General features: G+C 38.4%; 2 protein-coding genes across 4 annotated transcripts in view; one reads left to right on the top strand and one right to left on the bottom strand.

Annotated features, from left to right (window-relative positions):
- LOC105452139 (alkaline phosphatase-like) overlaps positions 1-22,087 on the bottom strand; it is a 173,050-nt gene that overhangs the window by 61,508 nt on the left and 89,455 nt on the right. The gene's annotated exons all lie outside the window — the stretch shown is intronic.
- LOC105452137 (caspase-like) overlaps positions 1-22,087 on the top strand; it is a 32,186-nt gene that overhangs the window by 2,586 nt on the left and 7,513 nt on the right. The window contains exons 1-4 of one of the 3 annotated variants that reach the window (XM_011693002.1): positions 559-580; positions 1,925-2,175; positions 15,678-15,853; positions 20,701-20,821. In XM_011693002.1, the coding sequence (XP_011691304.1) occupies positions 1,932-2,175; positions 15,678-15,853; positions 20,701-20,821 (541 nt within the window). In that variant the 5' untranslated portion in view covers positions 559-580; positions 1,925-1,931. Of the gene's footprint in view, positions 1-558; positions 581-1,924; positions 2,176-15,677; positions 15,854-20,700; positions 20,822-22,087 lie in introns of those variants that run through there. The other 2 variants (XM_011693001.1, XM_011693000.1) reach the window with 2 other exon arrangements.

Genomic DNA, 22,087 nt, shown 5'->3' with positions numbered 1-22,087 from the left:
AAAGTTTTTTTTTTTTTTTACAAAACACAAAATTTCTTATACATAACTTCATTTACTTCTATTTTCAATATACTAGAATTAAATTTAATATGTTTATTCTAAATTATAGCGCAGTGTCTACATGCAATATTTGAGCGTGGCACGGCAAAACTTTTACGAGCACGCAACTAACCACGCGAGGATTAAACGCCTCGAGTTTACGGTCCATTCAGTTCAACGGGGCGCAGATAGTTCTACCACCGCATCCTCGCGCTATTCTGCGCAATAATACCGCCGATTTACTTTCGACCGGCGTAGCCCGGCCCGATCCGGAGCAGTCGTAATCGCAGTAACTCGCGAAAGTTGGATCGCGCGTACGTGCGAGAGCCGCGGAAAGTCCGGGGCAGGAAAGCCGCACGATAAAACGCCGTCGAATCGCGGCGGAAGTTCTCGATTGCGATCTAAGTTGAAATTAAATTGACCACGGTATGATCCCGCCGCGGCGGCTGCCCGGAGAGAGTCGCTCGGCTAAACAGGATATCCGTCTGCGTAAGCGCACGTGAGCGGAAAGTACGAAGTAGTACCGGGCGCACTTTTCCGGGTAAGGTCCTCCTTTGCCGCGTCGTCCGCCGCTCCCGCCTTAAGAAGAGAAATGCCCCGATATTTCCCCTCCCGAAACCCGAGACCGCAAAGAGGCAAAACGTTCCGGAAACGCCCGTTTCTTCTCCCTCTCTATTCGCTCGTCGCTCTCCTCTTTTTCCGTTGCCGCGGACCATCGCCCGGGCCATCTATTTGCGACTGTCCTCAAGTCGGTATTCTAAGACTAGCTACTGCCTAATTACACCAACTGCACAAAGAGACATTGCACTAAATGCTACTGACATTTATTCCGCCCACAACGTCGCGTACTTGTGCATCCTTCCCTCTCTTCTTTCTCTCTCTCTTTCCCTCTTTCTCCCTCTCTATGTCTCTTTGTGTGCAATGCACTCCAGTTAATGCACGCGCTTACACGAATTTCTTCGGTTTCTTTAATACACAAAGATAAAAATTATAAAGAATAACGGAAGCTTCGTATCTTTTCTCAAATAAACGCACACCGAGAATAATCTACATTAATTTGTCTATTGAGAACGAAACTCTGGCCAGCTTTAATCGGATGTTTTTTTTCTGTCTTTATTCTACGTAAAATATTCCACAATTATCGCGCCCGTCTTCTCATCCGCGAGTTCCTTCATTAATGCCGTTGATTTTTGCTTCGCGGGCATCGAGCGCTTTAATTTGCAGTAAAATGTCAAGAAGAGAAAAGCGTTAATATTAATAGAATCTTTTCGTTATAAAACACGTTTTTCTACGAAGAAAATAAAATTTAATTAAGATCCAACCAAGAGATAAATAACTATACCGAGTTCCGCTCATTTCATTCTGCAGCTCCGTTATTAATAGCGGAACTAGCAGAATCATTTGTTTCTCCCGCATCTCGCGTGGCAACGTATAGAAGTAAATTTCTTTATCTACGTCATTTCGTGTGAGATCAAAACCCCGCGAAAAGTTCAAGAACTTTCGCGCTTCAAATTAATACATTTCAAATTAACACCGTGGAACTGTCATTTCTACAACATTAATTAACGGAATATAGGATCCACCGGGAAGTTAAGCTTTAGTTCATCTTCGGAATAACATTACAAACTTTCTATGATAAGATAACGAGAGTGTGATGTTGTAGTCAACACGAACTTATATAATTATAATTTCAAAAGATGTCGACCATTATTATTGAAGCAAAATTTCATCTGTGTTACATTTCGTAATTAAGCCATGAGATATCACAGATACTAACGCATCTGCTTTAATAACATCATACCTTTAATATTCCCTATTAACTCTATTAATATTAAATATCTCTAAATTAATTCGAATAACTTTTCAACTTTTGTGATATTTTAAGCAGGGACATGGTCGACGCTCAAAAAGCCGCGAAAATCAATTTCGACGTGTTCGCCGAGGAATACAATATGAGGCATAAAAGAAGAGGAGTGGCGCTTATACTGAACCACGTTCACTTCGAGGAAATGGCCACGAGAAAGGGCTCGGAAAAGGACACCTTGAACCTCAAGACGTCATTAAACAAGCTCGGGTTCGACGTGCGAGTTTTCACCGATCCGACGGTCAAAACCATAACCACGGTCCTCCAGTCGAGTAAGTGTTGCATTTCCGTAACCCGGTTACTCTCTCGCCTCCGTACTTTTGTTACGTATAATCACTTGTCTCAATGGCAGATCAAACGAATAGATGACGGAGGCTCTTGTGAGTCTCGTTGGGATAATGAACGCAAATCCGGCTTTCGTTCGAAAAAAATAGCGAAAATGGAGAGACGATATCATTATTTCTGTCCACTCGCAATATTGCCGGCTGACGCAACCACATCGTTAGCTCTGTGTACCGTCGTTTCTTATCTCTCTACAATGAGCGCACTTCCGTTCCGTTTCTCATCGTGACAAAGCGATAGAGTTTTCTCAAGATGGAGAGAAAATACGGAGCGTCCGAGAGAGAGAGAGAGAGAGAGAGAAAGACTTTTCCTTTACTTTTAATCGCAAACTTTTTAAAGAATTTGAACTTAATTATCGTTTGAAAGGGGGGGAAAGGTTCATGGGAAAACAATTTCATTTCCTTTAACGCTTGATATCTTCGTGATTAAATCATGGAAATGGAATTTTCTCTAAAAATCTCTTCAATATGGTGTATGATATAGTGATTTGTGGTCCATTAGATAAATGTTCATTGGACGCATTGTTGTTTCAATGCAAGCATGCGAATGAAAAAGATACTGATGTGATTGGATTGGTTATGCCGAAATCATTTGCCGAGCGACTACTGTTATATAACTAAGCTACATTCGGATATAATCCCACACACTGATAATCTTCCGCCCGCCTAATAGCACTGCATCCACAAAAGCGAGGAAGCTTTCCGAGTGCATTGATAATTACCGATGGATTCTTTGTAGTCCTGCAGCGGACGAGGCGGGTAGATTCCGGCGCGGTTAACGCGCGAAGCGGATAATGATGCGCGCCGATGAAGGGGACCCTCGCCGACAAGTTATATAAACATTTTACAACGGAACGAGCTCATTAAACGTCTATTCGTCGCAGTGAACCGAGTTCCTCAACAAATAACTAACAAAGTAATCTCGTGAATACGGCTGCGGCAGGCGCCGCGGAAAGTGAGGCGGAAAGTCCGATGATTACGGAACTTCGCGCTGGATAAGAAAAGTTTTCGCGCCTCCGCGTCGCCTCGGCGGCGGCGCGACACGATGCGCTCTATCAAGCCATATCCATTTACTCGCTCGCCTCTAAATTCCAACCGTCGCGCGATCGTGCCTCACGTGCAGTAACGCCGTGCATTCGAGAAGTCCGCTTCTCGCAAATGACAAATGATCCGGCAGAAAGGATACAATTGAACATGCAGCAAAATAAATAAAAAGGTTGTTACTACGGGTACGGGAACCGGTCTCGCGGGACTTAAATTTCGAGCGGATAACAACGCCCGCTGGCTGCACGAGACAAATCTGTCAGCCGAGTAGATACGAAGAAAAATAAGAAGAGAGAAACCGCCGAAACTTGGCCGCGCAAAAATGCAGCGAATTTTCGTTCGCCGCTTCCCTCTAGGGAACAACTAAAGCAGACTTTCCTCAAACTCCCGCTTTCTGGCTGATATGAGGGGAAACAACGGGAAGTAAACCGGAGGCGGGAAAATCCCGTCGGATTCCCGACGCGCCGATAGACTTTACACGTATTCGATTACCAAGTCGAAGGTATACCGAGAGAGTATCGGAGGAGCGTTCGTTTACTTTGGAGAGGCGCGGTCAGCGCGCGCGTTATAACTATGCTGTCGCATAAATAAACCATCCCGCGCTCTACTCCCCGTACTTTGCGCGGGGCTATACCAATCGCCTGCCCGCGTCCGGTCTCGATGCTTTAATTTTGTCTGGCAGCGTTCCACGTAAGCCGAGAGGCGAGCAGCCGGCTTTTCTCCCTTGCTGAAAGTTTCACGAACGCGAATCGACTGCCGAATGAGGACCGAACTTTTCAATTGAAACGGTCCGCGTGTCATTGTAGCTCCGGCTTTTCTTCCTTTCCTCCCATTGATCAGCCAACAATGCGCTAGGTACACGTTGCCACACTGCCGCCGTTTTCCTCCTCTTGTATCAATGATTCTTAGTCCTCCATCCCAGATCGTCACGATGCGATAAAGCGATGAGACACCACGGTCCAAATATAGAGGGAAGAAAATTGTCTATCAAATTCTTCTTTTACGACATACTAACTTGATTGATACTAAAAGCTATCAGATGCTGGAAAAAGTTGGAAATATCGTTCGATAAAATTTGTAAAATTAAAAGCGCAGTTCTAAAAGTTTTTCATTTATGAATATTTACGACGTTACGGTTGAGATGAGAGAGCAGTAAATTGAAGCTTCGCCTATCGCGGGGATGTGTCAAGTTTCGTTCTCCGCGAAGAAAGTATACGTCTTTTAAACTCCATTTAACAGAGGCTATAAAAGCAATTAATGATCATAAAGCGAAGCGACTAAACTTGTTCTCATAAAATTTATGATAATTATTAAATTATGATTGAGTGCTTCGTGGTGAATTGATTTCACTGTGCTTCAACAAGTGAACTCAGTGTATAAAACGTCATAGAAAAAAGATATTAACTTTTAGATATTAGCTCCAAATTAGCTTGAGAGAAAAAAAGATGCAGGGAGAATAAATGTCTTCGACAAACTGTCATATTATTTCAATAAATTGTTTTCTTAAATTAATTTAAAAAAAAATTCCACAAATTTCTTGAAATAATTATAGTTATAAATCGGATAAAAATTAGAGCTTACGCAAATCTTAAGGTTAATAAACATAAACTCGGTCAACAAACTCTATATATTCATAAAAATCGATATTCAATGAATATAAAATTGTTATTGTTAAACGTTAGCTCTCTAATATTATATCGGTGTAAAATTACCGATGTATTCAGACCGTTTCGCGGTTTTTGGATTGCGTTCAACAACAGAACGATACATTCTGAATAGCGTTTGATCGAGTGGAAAATAAAGCCGCGTTCTCCATATGCGCCGCCGGGATAATCAACGGGGAGATCCGTCGGGCGGGATGGACACGACCGACGGCGCCGTTCGCCCGTATACGCTTTTTTTTCTCTCCCTGCGAATTTCGCGACAGCTCTTCCTATAGTGCCAAAAACAAGCTTTTTTCCGCGCGTCGAGTGTATCCGGTGCGGCAGATGTCGCACCGCGGGGAATAACGCTCGACACACATGCAACGCGGCACGTTCTCTGTCGTCGTCGTCGTCGTCGTCGTCTATCCCGATTTCGCGCTACTACCCTGCTGCCGTGCGGTCGCAATCGCAAGATATTGTGGCGGCAGACGGGCAAACATTTGCGCGGCTCCCGCGAACGGCGCGGCGCGAGCGGCGCGGGCAATGCGCCGGCACGTAAAGCACTCCCGATGTTTGTCGACACTTCCCCGCCAAAAAGCGCGATACCTGTCGCGACATCGTCCCTTGACAGGTTCGTCAACGCGACGCGGCGGCGACGGTATCCCACTTACCCATCCCTGCCCCCCTCGAGTTTCCAGCCTTCCAGCGTTGGAAAGGGCTGTGTATATATACGCGCCCTCGAAGAGCGGAGATAGGTTTTCGGAGTTAACGTGTCAAGTGCAAGCATCGTGAACATTCTACTTCGGATAAGTGGAAGCTATCCGTGGGAAAGAGCCCGAGTGTCGTTTCCCTCTGCTAATGTCGTCTCCCGTCGTCTATACCCACCGATACACGGGACTGGACGGAATTTACTTGTTCCCGTTTGGCGATCCGTAAGTTTCCCTGACAGACTCGTTAAGACGGCTATTTTTCGACGTGGCAGTCGATAACTTTATACACGGCGTTTATACACGCGGATTTGTAGACGCTCGAAATACACGTTTCTCGTCTGACGGCGACGACGGCGTCAAACGCAGATATCCTTAAATGAGAATATTTCACATCGGGTAAGAATATATTATGCTCGAAGTTTCCGCGTTACATGTTTCCTCGTATTACGTTTACGCTTCCGTAAACGGCAGCTTAATCCCGCGTTCTAACATTTCGCAAAACGCACCGCTGTATCTACTTGTGCAGTCTATATTATACAATATTAGACCATTTCAATGCTAAGTCACTTCTGGCTTTAGACTGTAATGCTTAAACTAGTTCTATTGCCTACCGAGCTTTGCACGGTCGTAAACTACTTCCACTTACTTCAGTCAGTACTATACAATCCTAAATCACTTTGAACTCTCTTCAGTCGGAATTGTAAGTCCTTAAACTTTTATGCCTAGCAAGTGTATTACCACGTTTCTACTTTTAAATGTACACAATGTTTGCGAAATTACAATCGTTATAATTCCAAAAGTTCAAAACAGGAAATTATGTTAACTCTTTTGGCTAAAACTGATAGCTGAACGTGCCGAACTGTATCGTATAGTTCGGTCGTGGAATTTGACTGAAAAAAAAACGCGAACGTTTATTCTTTGATGAAACAAATTATTAATAACAAGTTATTATTAAAACAGAGAAAATTCTTGCTTGATAACAACAAAATAGGCATCGAGGCATAAAAGGGCTACTATAGTGATGTTTTTGTTCCAAAATATCGTTTCGCTTCAAAAGAACAGTTTAGCTTTCATGGAAAGTCATTAAAATAGCGCATAGCAGTCAAAATGTTAACAGAACAAATTGTATTTAAGTTTATTTTTTCTGCAATATCATCGGTAACCTAATAAATATCTAAAAAATATGAGTATAACATTAATATTTTTCATATATATAACTCAAAAGATATAGGCAACGATCGTATAGTTTAGAAAATAATTACAAATTGCAAGTTTGATTCTCATGAACAAACGTTTCGTAAACGAGATAACTCACGCCATCATATCACGTCGTCCGCATACCGCGGATCGGTGCAAAAAAAAAAGTTAGTTTACATATACTGCATACACCCGCCGATACATGTAGACTCCGCTTATAAAAATTCAACGTTGCTTCGAGTGGACATTTTCCAGTTTCACCAATGCGCGGCCACAGCGGCGTCATAAACGTCCGAGGGGGGCCGCAAAAAAGCAAAACCGCGAAAAAGAAAAGAAAGAAAGTGAAAAAGCGGAGAGAAGGGGAGAGAAGGAAAGAGAAAGCGAAAGAAAAAACGAATTCGCGCGGATTGTTCGGCGGTATTTCGAAATTCCGCACGGCGCGTGCAGCTGGGGACTGATTACAACCGTGATATTCACAATGCAGCACGATGGCGGGATCCCGCGCGATGATCCCGCCGTGTATCGACGGGCACGATGAAGCCAATCACCCGCAGCATGCATAACAATACTCGACGCGATTTAATAATTCCACACGCGCTGCGTCGGTCGCCGTCTGTTAAGAAACATTGGTTACAATAGTTGCAATTCGCAGCGTCGTTGCGGATTTCCCCATCGTTTTGCCATCGCGCCCGCCGCCGATGGGACTTTTACGCGCTTTGAAAGAATAATCGCCCGCAATTTGCATGGGCCATTCGATATTACGAAGGGCACTCTTGTCAGTAATAAAACAAGAATCCTCGTTTCCGAGGAGCTTTCAAGAAAGAAAAAACTCAGGGACGTTGAAAAAGAAAATTATTGAAAACTTTTGTCTGTTAATTCCGCTTGCAAATCACTCTAATCCATTATATCCGCAGTATTCATTGGGACAGGAAAAAAAATTGCGAGAACAGAGAGCACTATCAAATTAGAATTTAAATATAAATTCCAATGTGCAAAATATGTGTAATTTTACACCGATATAATATTAGAGAGCTAATGTTTAACAATAACAATTTTATATTCATTGAATATCGATTTTTATGAATATACAGAGTTTGTTGATCGAGTTTATGTTTATTAACCTTAAGATTTGCGTAAGCTCTAATTTTTCGATTTATAATTATAATTATTTCAAGAAGTTTGTGGAATTTTTTTTAAAGCTAATTTAAGAAAACAATTTATTGAAATAATATGACAGTTTGTCGAAGACATTTATTCTCTCTGCGTCTTTTACTGCGGAAAATGGAACAATTTATTTTGTGATTGTACAATTTCATAATTTATTATATAAATCACATATAAAATTCAAGTTATTTGTACTTTAAATGTTATATATATCAGACTTCTACAATCAAATGCTTTCACACAAGTTAAAGGCAAAATTAACGTATCACAGTAAAAGCGGGCAGTTTTATCTAAAAACTAATTTTCTTCAAAAATAACAAATTTAACTTTAAAACTAAATTACTTTGATTTCAGTATAGAAAATGTTTCTTGAATAAACATAAAACAACTGCCCCAATAATAACATTTTAAAAAATTGTAAAATTCAGAATACTGACAGCACTTGCTATTTATGGCAATGCTTAATCGATGCGCATAATTGACATAAATAACACCAAATTTATTCATGAAAGTACCAGCAATACTGACAAATGCGTCAGTCGCGCTCCTATTTTTTCTGTAATATATTATCTTGAAAAACATCTCGTGTTTGCATGTAATAAGTAATTCATTAAAAGCGCGTACGTGGAACACGATTTGATAACGGTGCAATTTAAATTAGCAACGTGTATATAATTCAATACGAAATAAATATATTCCAAAAAAATATACATGAAAAAATACCGCGATTAACAAACACTTTGGTTTTGAGGTAGCCTTTCACTGGGTATGTGTTCGCGATATTAATCCTCGAATGTGATCAAACATGTACATACAGCCGAGGGCGCGCGCTCTTTGCTCCCCTGTATTTTATCTGCATACAAAAGCGTAAAATCGCGCGTGCATTTGCTGTACGGGAGGCAAGATTGGCCCCGGGGTAATAATGTTACCACATCGCACAGCCTCGGATTGTAATGCTTTAACGCGCAACGGATTAAAAAATATAGTCGGGATGATCTTCCGGAGAACAAGAGGCGCGCTGAATTTCCACCTAACGTATTATCCCCCCCGGAATATAAAGCGGAACGGAAAGGACGGAGATATGTAAGCTACCTTTTCGAGTTACGCGAAGCACGATACGAAACTCAATTACATAATAGCTCGGGCTCTTATCCGGTTACACCGGTGGCTTACTCGCCTTAAAGGTCGTCAATACCGGCGTAAGCCGGGTCGAATCGTGACGTCAGAAACGGGGAAAATACTCGCGAACGATTTCAGTAACTTATGTCCACGCGAGTTACTCTTTGTCAACAAAACCGTTTTGGCTCGATAAAGCGGAATCATAAAATGTGCCACAAAATCGTCAGTCAAGCGGAAAACGCACAGGTTTCTTTTCTCAAAACATTTCGACAACTATCACCAACTCGCATCATGCAAAAAAGTTACCCCCCTCTCTCTCTCTTTCTCTTTTTTCTTCAAATTTCAGAAAAGAAAATTTTCGTTTTTGGTATTTGATTACCAACATTTATGTCCAGAAATAAAGTTCAAAAGTAAATAACAATTATAAAAAAATAATTAATTGCACAGAAAACAATTTAAATTCCAAATATTGAAATATTACCTTTGCTATTTGTATTAATTAAAATTGATGTTGACCGATATTTTTTATTCGCTAGATCGTGTAAGTAAACAGTTCAATAATTTCATAAGCAACTCTATGTACTTTATATAAATGTAACATTGTATATTCAGCACAAAATGATATCTTTCAATGTTGTCACGACTCGATCAGAATTGTCACTATTAATATCAAATGGAAGGCAAAATGGAGATTTGCGCTATTGCTCTACGACAGATATTTTCGTGGATTTTACATTGCTTATACTGTCTACGCCGTCTATTTTTCTTTCTCCTGCGGGAGAAATTCATCCAAAACTCACGTGCATTAGCACGTGTTGCATCGAAAGCGCGAGAATATTAATCTATTATCGTTTTACCGTGTATATTTTCCCCATAAAGTGATATTCGTTCCATTTCCGTTTAATCATCCACGCGCAAAGATAAACGGACGATAATCTCGGACGAGGCTCGCGATGTTCGAGGATTTATTTATAATAAATGGCAAGATAGAGAGGGGAGGATTTAACAACTCGTTCAGGCCGCTTATACGCAACATGTTTCTGTGACGGAAGTTTCAATATAAAAAAAGGTATATGTAAGCTCAAAATAATTACAAAGTTTTTATTTAATTACATTTAATCTGTTTTTCACTTCGACCGTATATTAAATAAAATCGATAAACATGTTATCAGTTATTTTTAAATACCGATTTCAAACTTCGATAATTAATAATTTTTCAGTTTCATTCAAAAAGAACGGTTTATTTGATTTTCAATGCATAATTTAAGAAGACTGAAAGAATTTCTCGGCTATTCAGGAACGCTTTCGATGGTAAGATGAATAATTAGATGAATAATTAGGCGAAGGGCGGAATAGCGCCGTAAAGTGAAGTAATCCAGAACCTTGCCGAGCCCGTTTAAGTGTAACGAGTTTAAAACTCGGTGTGTAACTATTTGCATTCCCTTAGTATAATCTACCTGATGCATATTACTCGTTTATACGCGGATTTCATTTATTTAGCATCGATATTTCATTGATAATTTCTAGCGATCCCTTTTACCCAATTTTAGTTCAAATATCTTTATTAAAAGATATTACATGAAAAAGATCGTATATATATGTTTAATCTTTTATTTCATATCAAATTTATTATATACATACATCCAAACTTTTTTATTATGTTGTAATGAGATACTTCATATATACAAATTATAAAATTATTATTTTCATATATAAAAATTTACTTTTAATTTTAAATGTTACAATGCAAATTGATTGGCACTTTTATTATAAACATATATAAAAAAAATTTATCGTAATTTGAAATTTATTATCCTTAGAACATTGCAACCAAAAATTATATACATTATAATACGTAATTATAAATTTGAATAAAATTAATAATCAATATTTAATTTCTAAATATATTTTAAATCAAAATGTCAAATATTGATCCGCAAAATAAATATTTTTAATGTAATAAATTAATTTAATCATTTCTGTATAAATGTCTAAATATATCGTGCAAAACATATCTTTTTTAATAAGAGGTATAAAACTCATATAATGAAAATAAATTATAATTTCGAAACATTTAATTGAACATGCTTGCAGTTGTAAAATATATCTAAAATAAAATTATTTTCCATATTTTCGAGAAATAAAAGTTTATCGATAACCGTTGATTTTTTCATATATAGTTAAGATGGATTTAATAAACTCAGTTTTTTGGAAAAATACTGTTAATTTCTTATTTAATTAAAATTAAAATTAAAATTAAAATTAAAATTTAACTAAAATTAATTTTGACTTGAAAACAAAATTTAAAAATAAAAAACAACGCGATTGACAATAAATAAACAATAATCTAATGCACACCATTATTCACAAAAGTAGTTATGTAAAAAATATATTTTTGCTTTGACTCGCAATTTAAGAATTTCAGCTATAAAGGTCGTGAGACAAACATTGGCAAATTCAATTCGTCTCTACACTTTACACTGAAATAAAATTCAAAAAACGCATAAATCGACAGGAAACATGTCAACCGTACAATTCTGTCACCCGCATTTCTCGAATAACTCATGCGACCACGATCAACCGCAGACAGACCACAATTATCCGTATCTCTTAATTCACGTAATTCACGCCTTCTCTCAGTCCTGTAACATGAAGGAATGACGTCGCCGCTATTCGCATATTCCGCGCGGGTATTTCGCACCTATCTCACCAACTACGCTCGCCAATCTTCTCGAGGTGCACGCAGTCGTGAGCACCGCGAACCTTCCCTTGAATACAGATTACTCTGAACACTGAATTTTCCTCATCAAAACTCTAAATGGACGGCGCGCGTCTCGTCTCTTCGTCTGTCATCTGTTAAATATCACGGCGAGTAAACTTCTGTCGATACTTGTTAGTATGTAACATCCGTAGTGTCGACGCGGATTACTAGCAGTGTAAAGATTACAAAACTTTGTCCAAATGACTTTATAGAATATATCTCTTCACTTTCGAGACCGCCCGACACTCGGTTCGGTGTCTCAATCGTGTTGAAATGGGATATACTCTTCCCCGGTTTGACCTCTGATATCCACAACCGAGAGAAGATATCCAGTTCATCCTGCACATTTCAGTACGCGGAATTGGTTCCACTCTCGCCGGGAACTATCAGCCAGCGCCGGTATTAAACTTTCGATTTTATAGCGCGTGTCGTGGCTATATCGATCGAATGCGGAAGGGGGCCAGACAAACCATATCGTCCGCGCCTTCATCGGAAGAGAATATTTCGCTAGAATATTATTAGCAAGAGCTTCATCGAGTTGTTAACTGGTCGTGTACTGCAGCGTACATCGCCCCAGCTGAATTTACAACGCGCCGACTGCACTCCGGGCGATTTATACTTCAGCCGAACGACGGCGATATCTACGCGTCGAGGCCCACTTTGAATTATGACGGAGTCAAAAAGCGGGAGAGAACCGTTCGTAGCTCATGTTTGTTCACAGATACGGTTTTTGATAGATGATGCCAGTGAATAAAGTTCAATAGAGCAGCAAAATTGTTACTTTTTTATCCATTGTATTGTATTTATGGTATTTTTACGTAGTTTATACATTTTTCGTCATTTTGCATCACTATATCCAGCCAATCAAATTTTGAATAAATTTTTCGTAAAAATACGATAAATTCTTTTTATTTCTTTTCTTGTAATTCTGACAGCGCAATAACACCAATCTTTACTTTTTAAATCATGTTGAAAATATAAAGTGATTAAAATCATAAAAAATATCATTGAAAATACACATCATAACTATTTATATATATACATAATAAATAAACATCAGTGAAAATAGTTGATAAAGAAAAAAAAAACAAGAAAATAAATTCAAATATACATATATTGCGTAATAAAGTTTGTTGACTAGTCACTAGTTCATATGTATATAATATCTAAACTTTTCCGAGCGAAAATAAGTATAACAAAAGGTAGAGGGTAGTTAATGAACACAAGGGAAATAACGCTAGTAGCAGCAGTAACAGTCGCGAGATAATATCAGATAATTACCTAATGTATAAGAGGTATTTTGCTTGATTATTTTTTTATATCTAGCGGCATTAAGCCAATCGTAACTACATGATCATTACACGTGCAAGACGGTACTATGATGATTTCTTCACGTGATACGAGATTCTTTTTTTTGAGTCAAACGAGACCGTAAGGAGGCCAGAGTAAATTTCCATTACGGTCCACGGCAATCTCAAAGGGAAACCCGTCCCTGTGAGGAAACAGAGCGCGAACGGCAACGTCGTTTCACGTAATCACGCAAAGTTTTTTGCGAAACATTTTCCCGCCCGCACATCATGTATAACTTGCCAAGCTGAATATGCCGCGCGTCGATTTTGCAGCTGCCGTCCCGTGCCCCTCATGCGATTTATATCCAACTCCTTAATTACACCAGTGCCGCAGGATTGCCGGACCGAGGCAGCGCGGATTAATTGGATTATCGACCGTCGTTGGGCATAATATTTTCGCACGAAAACAAAGATCAATGTTCCTCGCGAAGGGATAAGAAGGGCTCTTTTGGGACCCACCGCGGTCCATTTTTTGCGCGCCTTCATTTAAAGAATAAAATTTTTGCGTTAAAGAAAAAGAATCACGATCAAAATTGTTCAATTGATTTTATCATTAACAAATTCTATTAATGATAAAATTAGTTTCTAACGATGGGAGAGAAGTAAATAATAATACTCACAAGTGAGAAGAGGAAAGGAGAAGAGGAAGAAAAGGAAAGTGTGCGCAAGGCGAAAATAAAAGAGAATACTTGCAAATCTTTGAATTTTCAGAAAAATGGAGAAAAGAATTAAATTATTGTGGATAAAACAAAGCTAAAATAAACATTTTACAGTTTTTTATCTTCAATTTAAAGCATTTGTTCTATACGACGAAGGGTAATGATTGATCTTGAAGGAAAAAAGCATGAACACTGACATATAATATGATTATATAATATAATGACTCGTATTTTTTGCTGATACGTAACGATGCTTCCTTTTGTTGCAAACCTGAACAACAACTTTGTTCAAATTGTAAAATTTTATATTAAAAACGATATTCATGATCCCGCTATAACGCTTAGAGGTACGATGCAAAATCGCGAGATTTTGCATCTGATTGTGACAAGAAAAAAGAGAACTGCTAAAAGGAATCCTGTTCATGATAGAAACCAAACGAAAATATTACGAAAATAGAACCGTAATAACAGACAAGATTGAAAAACAGAGAAGACATGTGGAAATAGTAAAACCGGCAATATCTGAAAATGTTACATGTTCGGGTAATGCAGTAACAGTACGTATGTACATACGGCGGCATAAAAAGAATATTTTACGCGTATCCACAAAGTTTGCTATTGTTTGCGCGTAGTTTTTTTTTCTGCCGACAACGCGGAGAAAGGAAAGAAAAAATATGTTTCTTTTACACAGTTTACCATTATTTCACTGTGGTAAAATAACAACCACAGCGCTGTAATCACTGACACATATACTGTCCGTGAACATCTGCAATATATTGCGATAAACAGTCTCGGAGATTGTTATCTTACAATTATAGTTGCGGAGTTATTCAATATTCTTTTTGTTAAGACCGCTTCACAAAAATTCACGCACGTCTAATCAATAAACAGCTACTTTGCTCTAAATAAAATCCAATATCTCTGCATCATTCTGTTAAAACGAAGTTCACGAAGATCACGAAGCTAACATGATAACTACATAGCTAATCTTGCGCCATAAAAATTTTTATTTGACGCAGGCGAACATATAAACGACGAAATATCTGCGAGCGTTTACAACGTGAACATTTATGTCCACTTCCAATTAATCTTCTACACAAAAATATATCAAAACGCGTTCCAAAAGCGCAGAAGTCAATTTAGCCGGATAGAAAACCGATTATTTTCATGTTCTCTAAAAACGAAGTGAACCGTACGACCTATATTCTATTCTATATGGAAGCAATTTGTTTTATGATTACTGAGATAAATTTTGTATATTGTTCCTTTCTTGTCTTATTTTTTTCCGAGACAAAAGCATTTCACTTGAAATGGCAGGTCATTTAAATAGAACGCTTCATTTTAACATACCCTGTATTAATGTTCAATCTCTCATGTAACAATCCAGAAAAATGTATTTAACTTTTTTCAATGTACATTGTAAAAGAAACTACGCGTAATTCTTGAGTGTCCGCAATCCACGATTACAACTTGTTTAGAGTGCCTTAATAGTAAATTACTTGGTGCAATTTTACTTTTCCGAGGAAACTTCATTTAATTTCCTAATGCCGCGTCGCGAGAACCCGGGAAGTTGCTGCACGTACCGCCGTTAGATTTTCGCGTAGAGTGCGTTTTGACCCGCCGCGCCGCGCCACGCCGTCGCGTCGGAGGGAAATTCGCGACGCAGCGAACAGTATCTGCACAATCTCACCTCGGCGCAGTTTGTTTGTGCACAGGCTATTAGGCCAGACCGCGTCCGACGACTATTAGCGGCCACCGCGAGGAATTAATTAATCCTTTCATTAAAGCCGCTGCGGAAGACCACACGGATGCCGACTGCCTGATCGTGGTTGCAATGTCACACGGCGAGTCGGGTCTATTGCATTCGACCGACAGCATGTATCCAGTCGATACGCTGTGGAGTCCCTTTACGGGCGATCGATGCACCAGCTTGCTCGGCAAACCAAAGTTGTTCTTCATTCAGGTACGCATATATCTAACAGATATTCCCGGTGTATGTATTTGTATGTACCTATGAGAATCGCGCTCGGTTGAATCGAAGCGTATACGAGAGCGCTATCCGCACGATTTCGACGAACAATGAGCGGTTCCGCGCTTAAAGAAGCGAAGCCACTTCCCACTTTCGTTCACTCCGGACGATCGCCCAAATGATGGATCATCCCAAGTGAACCGTCTAAGCGGTGTTACATGCTGAGTAATTCGCGGGAGATTTATACGGATCATGTGAAGTGATTTATGGGTTAATATAAGCTATTGTACGGCCTGGTGTTGAAGTTAATTGCGCCTTCCAGGTAAGTGTAGGGGTCTCGTGCTTGGATTACCTTCTCTTTCCGTATAGTTTGACGAGACGACTCGCAAAGATATGTATATTCTCTCCTTGTTTTTCCTCACAAATATTCTCAATCGTATTTATAGTACTTTGCTTCATAAGTGTAGTTCGAATATTTTCGTGCACAAATCAAAGTTTAATGAACAAATTACCTTTGAATAATTTAAAGAGGCAATGAAGAATGAGAACGTAAACCGCGTAAAACTATTTCTATAATTTCTTACATTGTCCACATTTGCGTTTCGCGAAAATCGGCCGTAATTTTAATAATGTTAGAGAGACGAAACGAGAGAGGGAGGGGAAAAAAAGGTTATTACGTTTTTCCGGTTGGTTTTGATATACAAATTCTTGCGCGGCAGATATAAATTTAGTTATAGGTAAATGCGATTACATATCCCGCGCGCTCGTAACGTAACATATAGTAACAGCAAAAGCGATATCCGTGTCGGTTATCCTGATCGGGAAAGCGAAAAAAATTACATTATTTTACAAAAATTGACATATAGAGTGTCCGAGAACTAGCGCCATTTGTTCTATCCTGTATCAGTTATTCGAAATAAAATTTAAATCATAAACCCTATAATTAACAATTGAAATTGCTTTTGAAATTGAATTGTACTTGACTTTTGATTTTGGCTGACTCGCTATTCAAAGGCAGAAGAGATTTTAACTCACATTTTTCTCTCAGTCTCCAGTTCTTCCAAGAGGCGAGTTATAATATGTATCCGTTATTGGTATCCATTATCCGCGTATTTTTATTAAGAACTGCAAGAGAGACAAAGTTTTCTTCTGAATTTCTGTAATTACGTTCTAACGGATGGAAATAGATGACGTCGAAACTGATGATATCGAAATGGATGGCCGTTCCGCGAGAGAGAGAGAGAGAGAGAGTTGTAGAAAATAGGAGAGCCCTACACTGTAAATAGGTCGCGCCCGCATCCCTTCCGCGCCGCGCCGCAATACGCGGAGATGGCGTATAATTGCGAACGATCGTCCCGCGTTTCAAGAACGATCGAGGTTGACGCAGCCGCGCGTTGGTTGGCGTAATTCCGACAACAATGCCGCGCTAGATCTAATTCTTTCCCCGGGCATAATCCTACCCGAGATCGTTTTCCATTTAGAGACACTCCGCCATTTATCTGCCTCACGACGATCTCCGAGGGATTTCGCGGGCTCGCGCACATTAGTGCACCGTCGGGTTTTTAGCGGGCGCAGCCAATGAAATATGTGCATTCTGCGATGTAATGGAAACTGTTCGCGCTAGCTAGAAACGCTGCAGTAATTAAGATTACTCCCCGTTCATCCTCGGCGGAGAGAAAGAGAACAGCGGCAAAAACTGTTATTTGCATAATTCCCAAAGTAATGCGAGCGCGTGCATCGTTTCGGGGATTTCGCCACCGGCCGAATTAAAAAGTGCCGTGCGAGGCTGTTCGTGTCGCGCAATATTCTATACATTTATCTTTTTTTTTTCTTTCCTTTCATTTCTCTCCCCTCTTCTTTTGTTTTTTTCTTTCGTCCGCTCGCTCTCCGCGCCGTGCTCGATGTGCAAATGTTTAGTCGGCCGAATGCTCGAATATTTTAAACGGCGCGGAAACGTGGAAACACGCGTTCTTCTAGGCACGTTATTATCGCTCTTATATTCGCGCGTGACATTTGTATGCGCGTATACATATTCAAGTGATACGGAGGAAAGAAGATATAAGTGGTATAATTTCATTGCGAGACACAAGCCATAAATTTATACGGCCACATTTATCCGAGACGATGTGTTGCTGTTTATTACGTTTATACAATCGTGTGATATTAGAATTCTATGCACTGGATTTAATTTTCAACTATGTTGGAGAAAATACAAAACGCGACAGAAATATATTACGAGACATCAGAGACAGAAGCGGGAAATCGTTCTTGATTTTTATTAAATCGAGATAAAATTAACGATTTAATATCAAGAACTTAAAATATTAAAACAAGCAATTATAACTAATACAGCTAACTAGCTAAAATAAAATTAACGGTTTAATATCTATAAAAACTAAAAATATTAAAACAAGCAATTATAACTAATGCAGCTATAACTTACACAGCAACTAACTTACGTAGCTTTCGAGCGTTAAAGATCGCTGATTGGTACATCAAGATCGATCGTGAGACAATTGCAAAGATAAAAGCGCGGGGGCGATTCATCAAGCCCAACTATTCCGACAATGATTGTAATTTACTTTGTCATGAAAGAAAAAGGACCAGAAGGCCAACTTGCCAGGATACCTTTCGAAATTACTGCTTTCGTCCCAAATAGAGTTAGAGGATCGATGATCGCAAAGATAAAGCGCGACGGGGATAAATGAGTGCGATAAAGTTAGCGCTCGTAACGATCGAAATGATTAATAATTTGGTCTTTCGCTCACTCTCTCGTGTCTCGAATGTGCGCGTGCATTCGATGGTCCGGATAATAATTTGTAGGACTCAATTAACTTAGACTCACAGACCGAAATGTCGAACCGATTATCTCGAAAGCAAATTCAGACGTGTTCCTCTCTCAACGTGTAAACATACATGCATACGTACAACCAATTCGTTTTCTATGTAAACGCGGCTGTAATCAATTGCGAGTCGCCCGATGAATGATTTGCCCGATACCCATATTGAAATTTCAACGACATGATGGAGAGTTATAATATAGAAATTATATGCGGAGATGAGATTATTGTAATTTGCGAGCGCGATATAAATTGCACGCGGACGCACAAATTCTGACTATCCGTCGAAATTAACGCCATTTTCTGTACACTTGAAAGCTGTTTATACGACTACGGCAAGCCTCAAGTAAGTAGCCTCTATATTTCTTGCTGCGCTCCCGTTCGAATCGCTCGTCTTTCGTTAACGACGCTGTAAACATCGATAGATCTGTGTGTAATTGTCTCGTACGTTCTATTATCAATTTATCGTTCCAAAGAAAAGCATTTGCAACACTTGGCTGTTGGCCATTAAACATTTAACTCTTTAATATATCAAACGATCGTTACGCCGTTCTTACTGTAAAACAAAATTTCATACAATTTTTATCAGAGAAAACAATTCCATATTAAATTAGCTGTGTGAAGTTGGCCCTCCACTACTGACAATTCAAAAACGACCATTATCACTCGATTGATGGTCGTTTGGTAGTATTTAATAGTCCATTCTCGATGATTGGTAGTCAAAATTGTAAATAATAATATGAAAATAAAACTTATGCGCGTGAAGCTCCTCCTTTCGCAAAATATGACTTTTCAGGCTACGTAAGTAATCATAAGTGTAAGCATTCGTTTGGTGGTTGTTTATTGATATTTAATAGTCTATTCTCGATGATTGAAAGTCAAAATTGTAAATAATATTATAATATGAAACAAAGACATACGCGATATCTCCTTTTTATATTATTATTTACAACTTTGTCTACCAACCATCGAGAATGTACTATCAAATACTACCAAACGACCGTTTTTTAATTTTTAGTAGTGAGGGTGGGATCAATTTCACACAGCTTATTAAATTTCGAAGGTGCTACTATATATCGATTTTTCTGAAGCCGTTATCATTAATGTAATTAATATTAAAATAATACAATTATTATTAAAATAATACAAGAAATACAAGCATTAGTTACTTAAGTCAATTTAAAATAATCAAATAAATCTAACTGTAAATGAAAATTAATTTAACAATCTAAACGTTACATGCAAAAATATTGAAAAAACGGCAGCGTTCCATAAACAACGCTTGCTCCACATTAGAAGAACAAATTGACGAGATAAGGATTAATGAATTGTATTATTATATACGATTGAGAATAATGTGAGTTCGATTCGAAAGTTAAAACGGGAGATACTGAAATTGATAATGTAACAGTTCGATATTTTTGTTGATAATGTTACAACTAAGGATTGAATATCACTGTCGGAGAGAGCTGAATGTTTTATAGTATCTGCACCATTGCAACTCTTTTTCATGTTTACGTAGTTTCATGTTTATGTAATTGAATAGCCGATAACAGCTCACGCTGCATATCGATTTTTGTGTTAAACACAACGAGAATCTAGAACGAACAAGAAATATAAATACAAGTTATATACACACATATAGCATATATATATTACATATTTTATATATATACATATATATATATTATATATATATACGTATATACGTATGTATATGTAAGTGGCATTTTCAAGAATTGCAACGCAGCCAGAACAAAGATCTATATTGCTTGTCGATTGCGGTCGTGCACTGCATATAGGCATTGTATCATCTCTCGTTTCGTGAGTGCTTTAATAATCTCTTGAATCGGATTATCACGTTGAAGCATTTTAAACAATTCGCAGGACATTTTTGCACGGAAAAAATCTCGTAGGTACCCGTCGCGAATCCCTCATGCATCTTTTACGTGAAAATTTAGTATCTATAGCAACGCTTACGCGCATTTTTCTTTCTCGCAGGCATGCCGCGGGACGCGACTGGACAAAGGTGTGAAATTTTTTCATGAGACGGACAGTAAGAGCTCCACATACAGTATACCCGCCTATGCAGACATCATGGTCGCGTACTCCACTTACGACGGTATGTATAAGGCGTGTACGTAAGTAGAGGAGGCTATACAGAATTTTTATTACGCTCTTCTAATTTGTAAGTGTCTACGAAGAAGCTATTGAAATGCTTATCGCGCGGAAATGCCACGCGTGTGGAGCTCTATTTCGAAACGGCTTATCTCAAGATAATGCAGCGAATCTGAACGAAAGCGGCGCTTTAGGACGGGGTGACGAAGAGTTATAGGAATGTCGCGGCGCGGATAATCCAGTCGTGCGGGAATATATATTTGCCGACATACTTTCCCATTCAATTTACTGGAGTACGTGTTATCTGATATCCATTTGAAAAACTTTGATGACGAGGAATTGTAATTACGTGAATGAGATTATCATGATTTGTGGCACGATGCAGGTTGAATTATTTAGCATGTTGATATACCTGAATAGAGGAAATTTAGTAAAGCTTCCCCCAAAATAATAAGAAATAGATAATAAATTAGATATGTAATTATAAGTTAGACATATATTAATTATAATTAGTGTTTGTCCGAAACAATTTTTGATGTTTTTTTGCGATGTGAAAGCATAGAAAAAAACGGCTTATATAACTTTTTCTCTGCTAGTAAAAAATAAATGACGATTAATTATTACTATTAATAACAAGTCAACGTGAAAATTGATCTTCTCCAATTTTTATTATTAAATATTATATATGTTATAGATAAAAGTGTGAAAACATTAATTATACATGATGTTATATAATCCGAATAATAGAGAGCGGTTGAAAAAATAATGATGTTTATCGCTTGAATGAAGGTACGCAAATAATGAATGGTCTCGTATATGGTATCCGCTAATGAGGATGTTTGCTCAAATTTCAAGCCTTTCGGTAACCATCATTAATACATGTAACGCAGATATATTGAGAGTATTTGCAAAGATACAAGATAGATTACACTTGTCGAACTCATACACGTAAAACGAAATTGTTCAATTTATCAAACTGGAAGCCAATAAAGAGAACAATATTCCGATAAAATTTCTTCTAAAAAATCAATGAACTTTGTTAAAAAGTGTCGCGTTTCTGATAGAAAACTATAGAAAGCATTTAATTTAGAATTTAATTGTAACGTCAAAATTTATACTTTGATGCTCAACGCTGTTAAGTAAAATGTGAGAAATCACAAAATGTCTGTCAAATTTCTGTTGAAAAAAAATCGAATCGCCCACTAAAAAAATTTGCCCTTAGATTTGATAGATTGGACCTTCTACACGCTTGTTAGGTTTTATTTTTTCG

Source organism: Wasmannia auropunctata, unplaced genomic scaffold, assembly GCF_000956235.1.
Source record: "Wasmannia auropunctata unplaced genomic scaffold, wasmannia.A_1.0 LD336037.1, whole genome shotgun sequence".
Lineage (NCBI taxonomy): Eukaryota > Metazoa > Arthropoda > Insecta > Hymenoptera > Formicidae > Wasmannia > Wasmannia auropunctata.
Note: the sequence above shows the minus strand (reverse complement) of the source record. Positions and strands in the feature narration are given on the sequence as shown.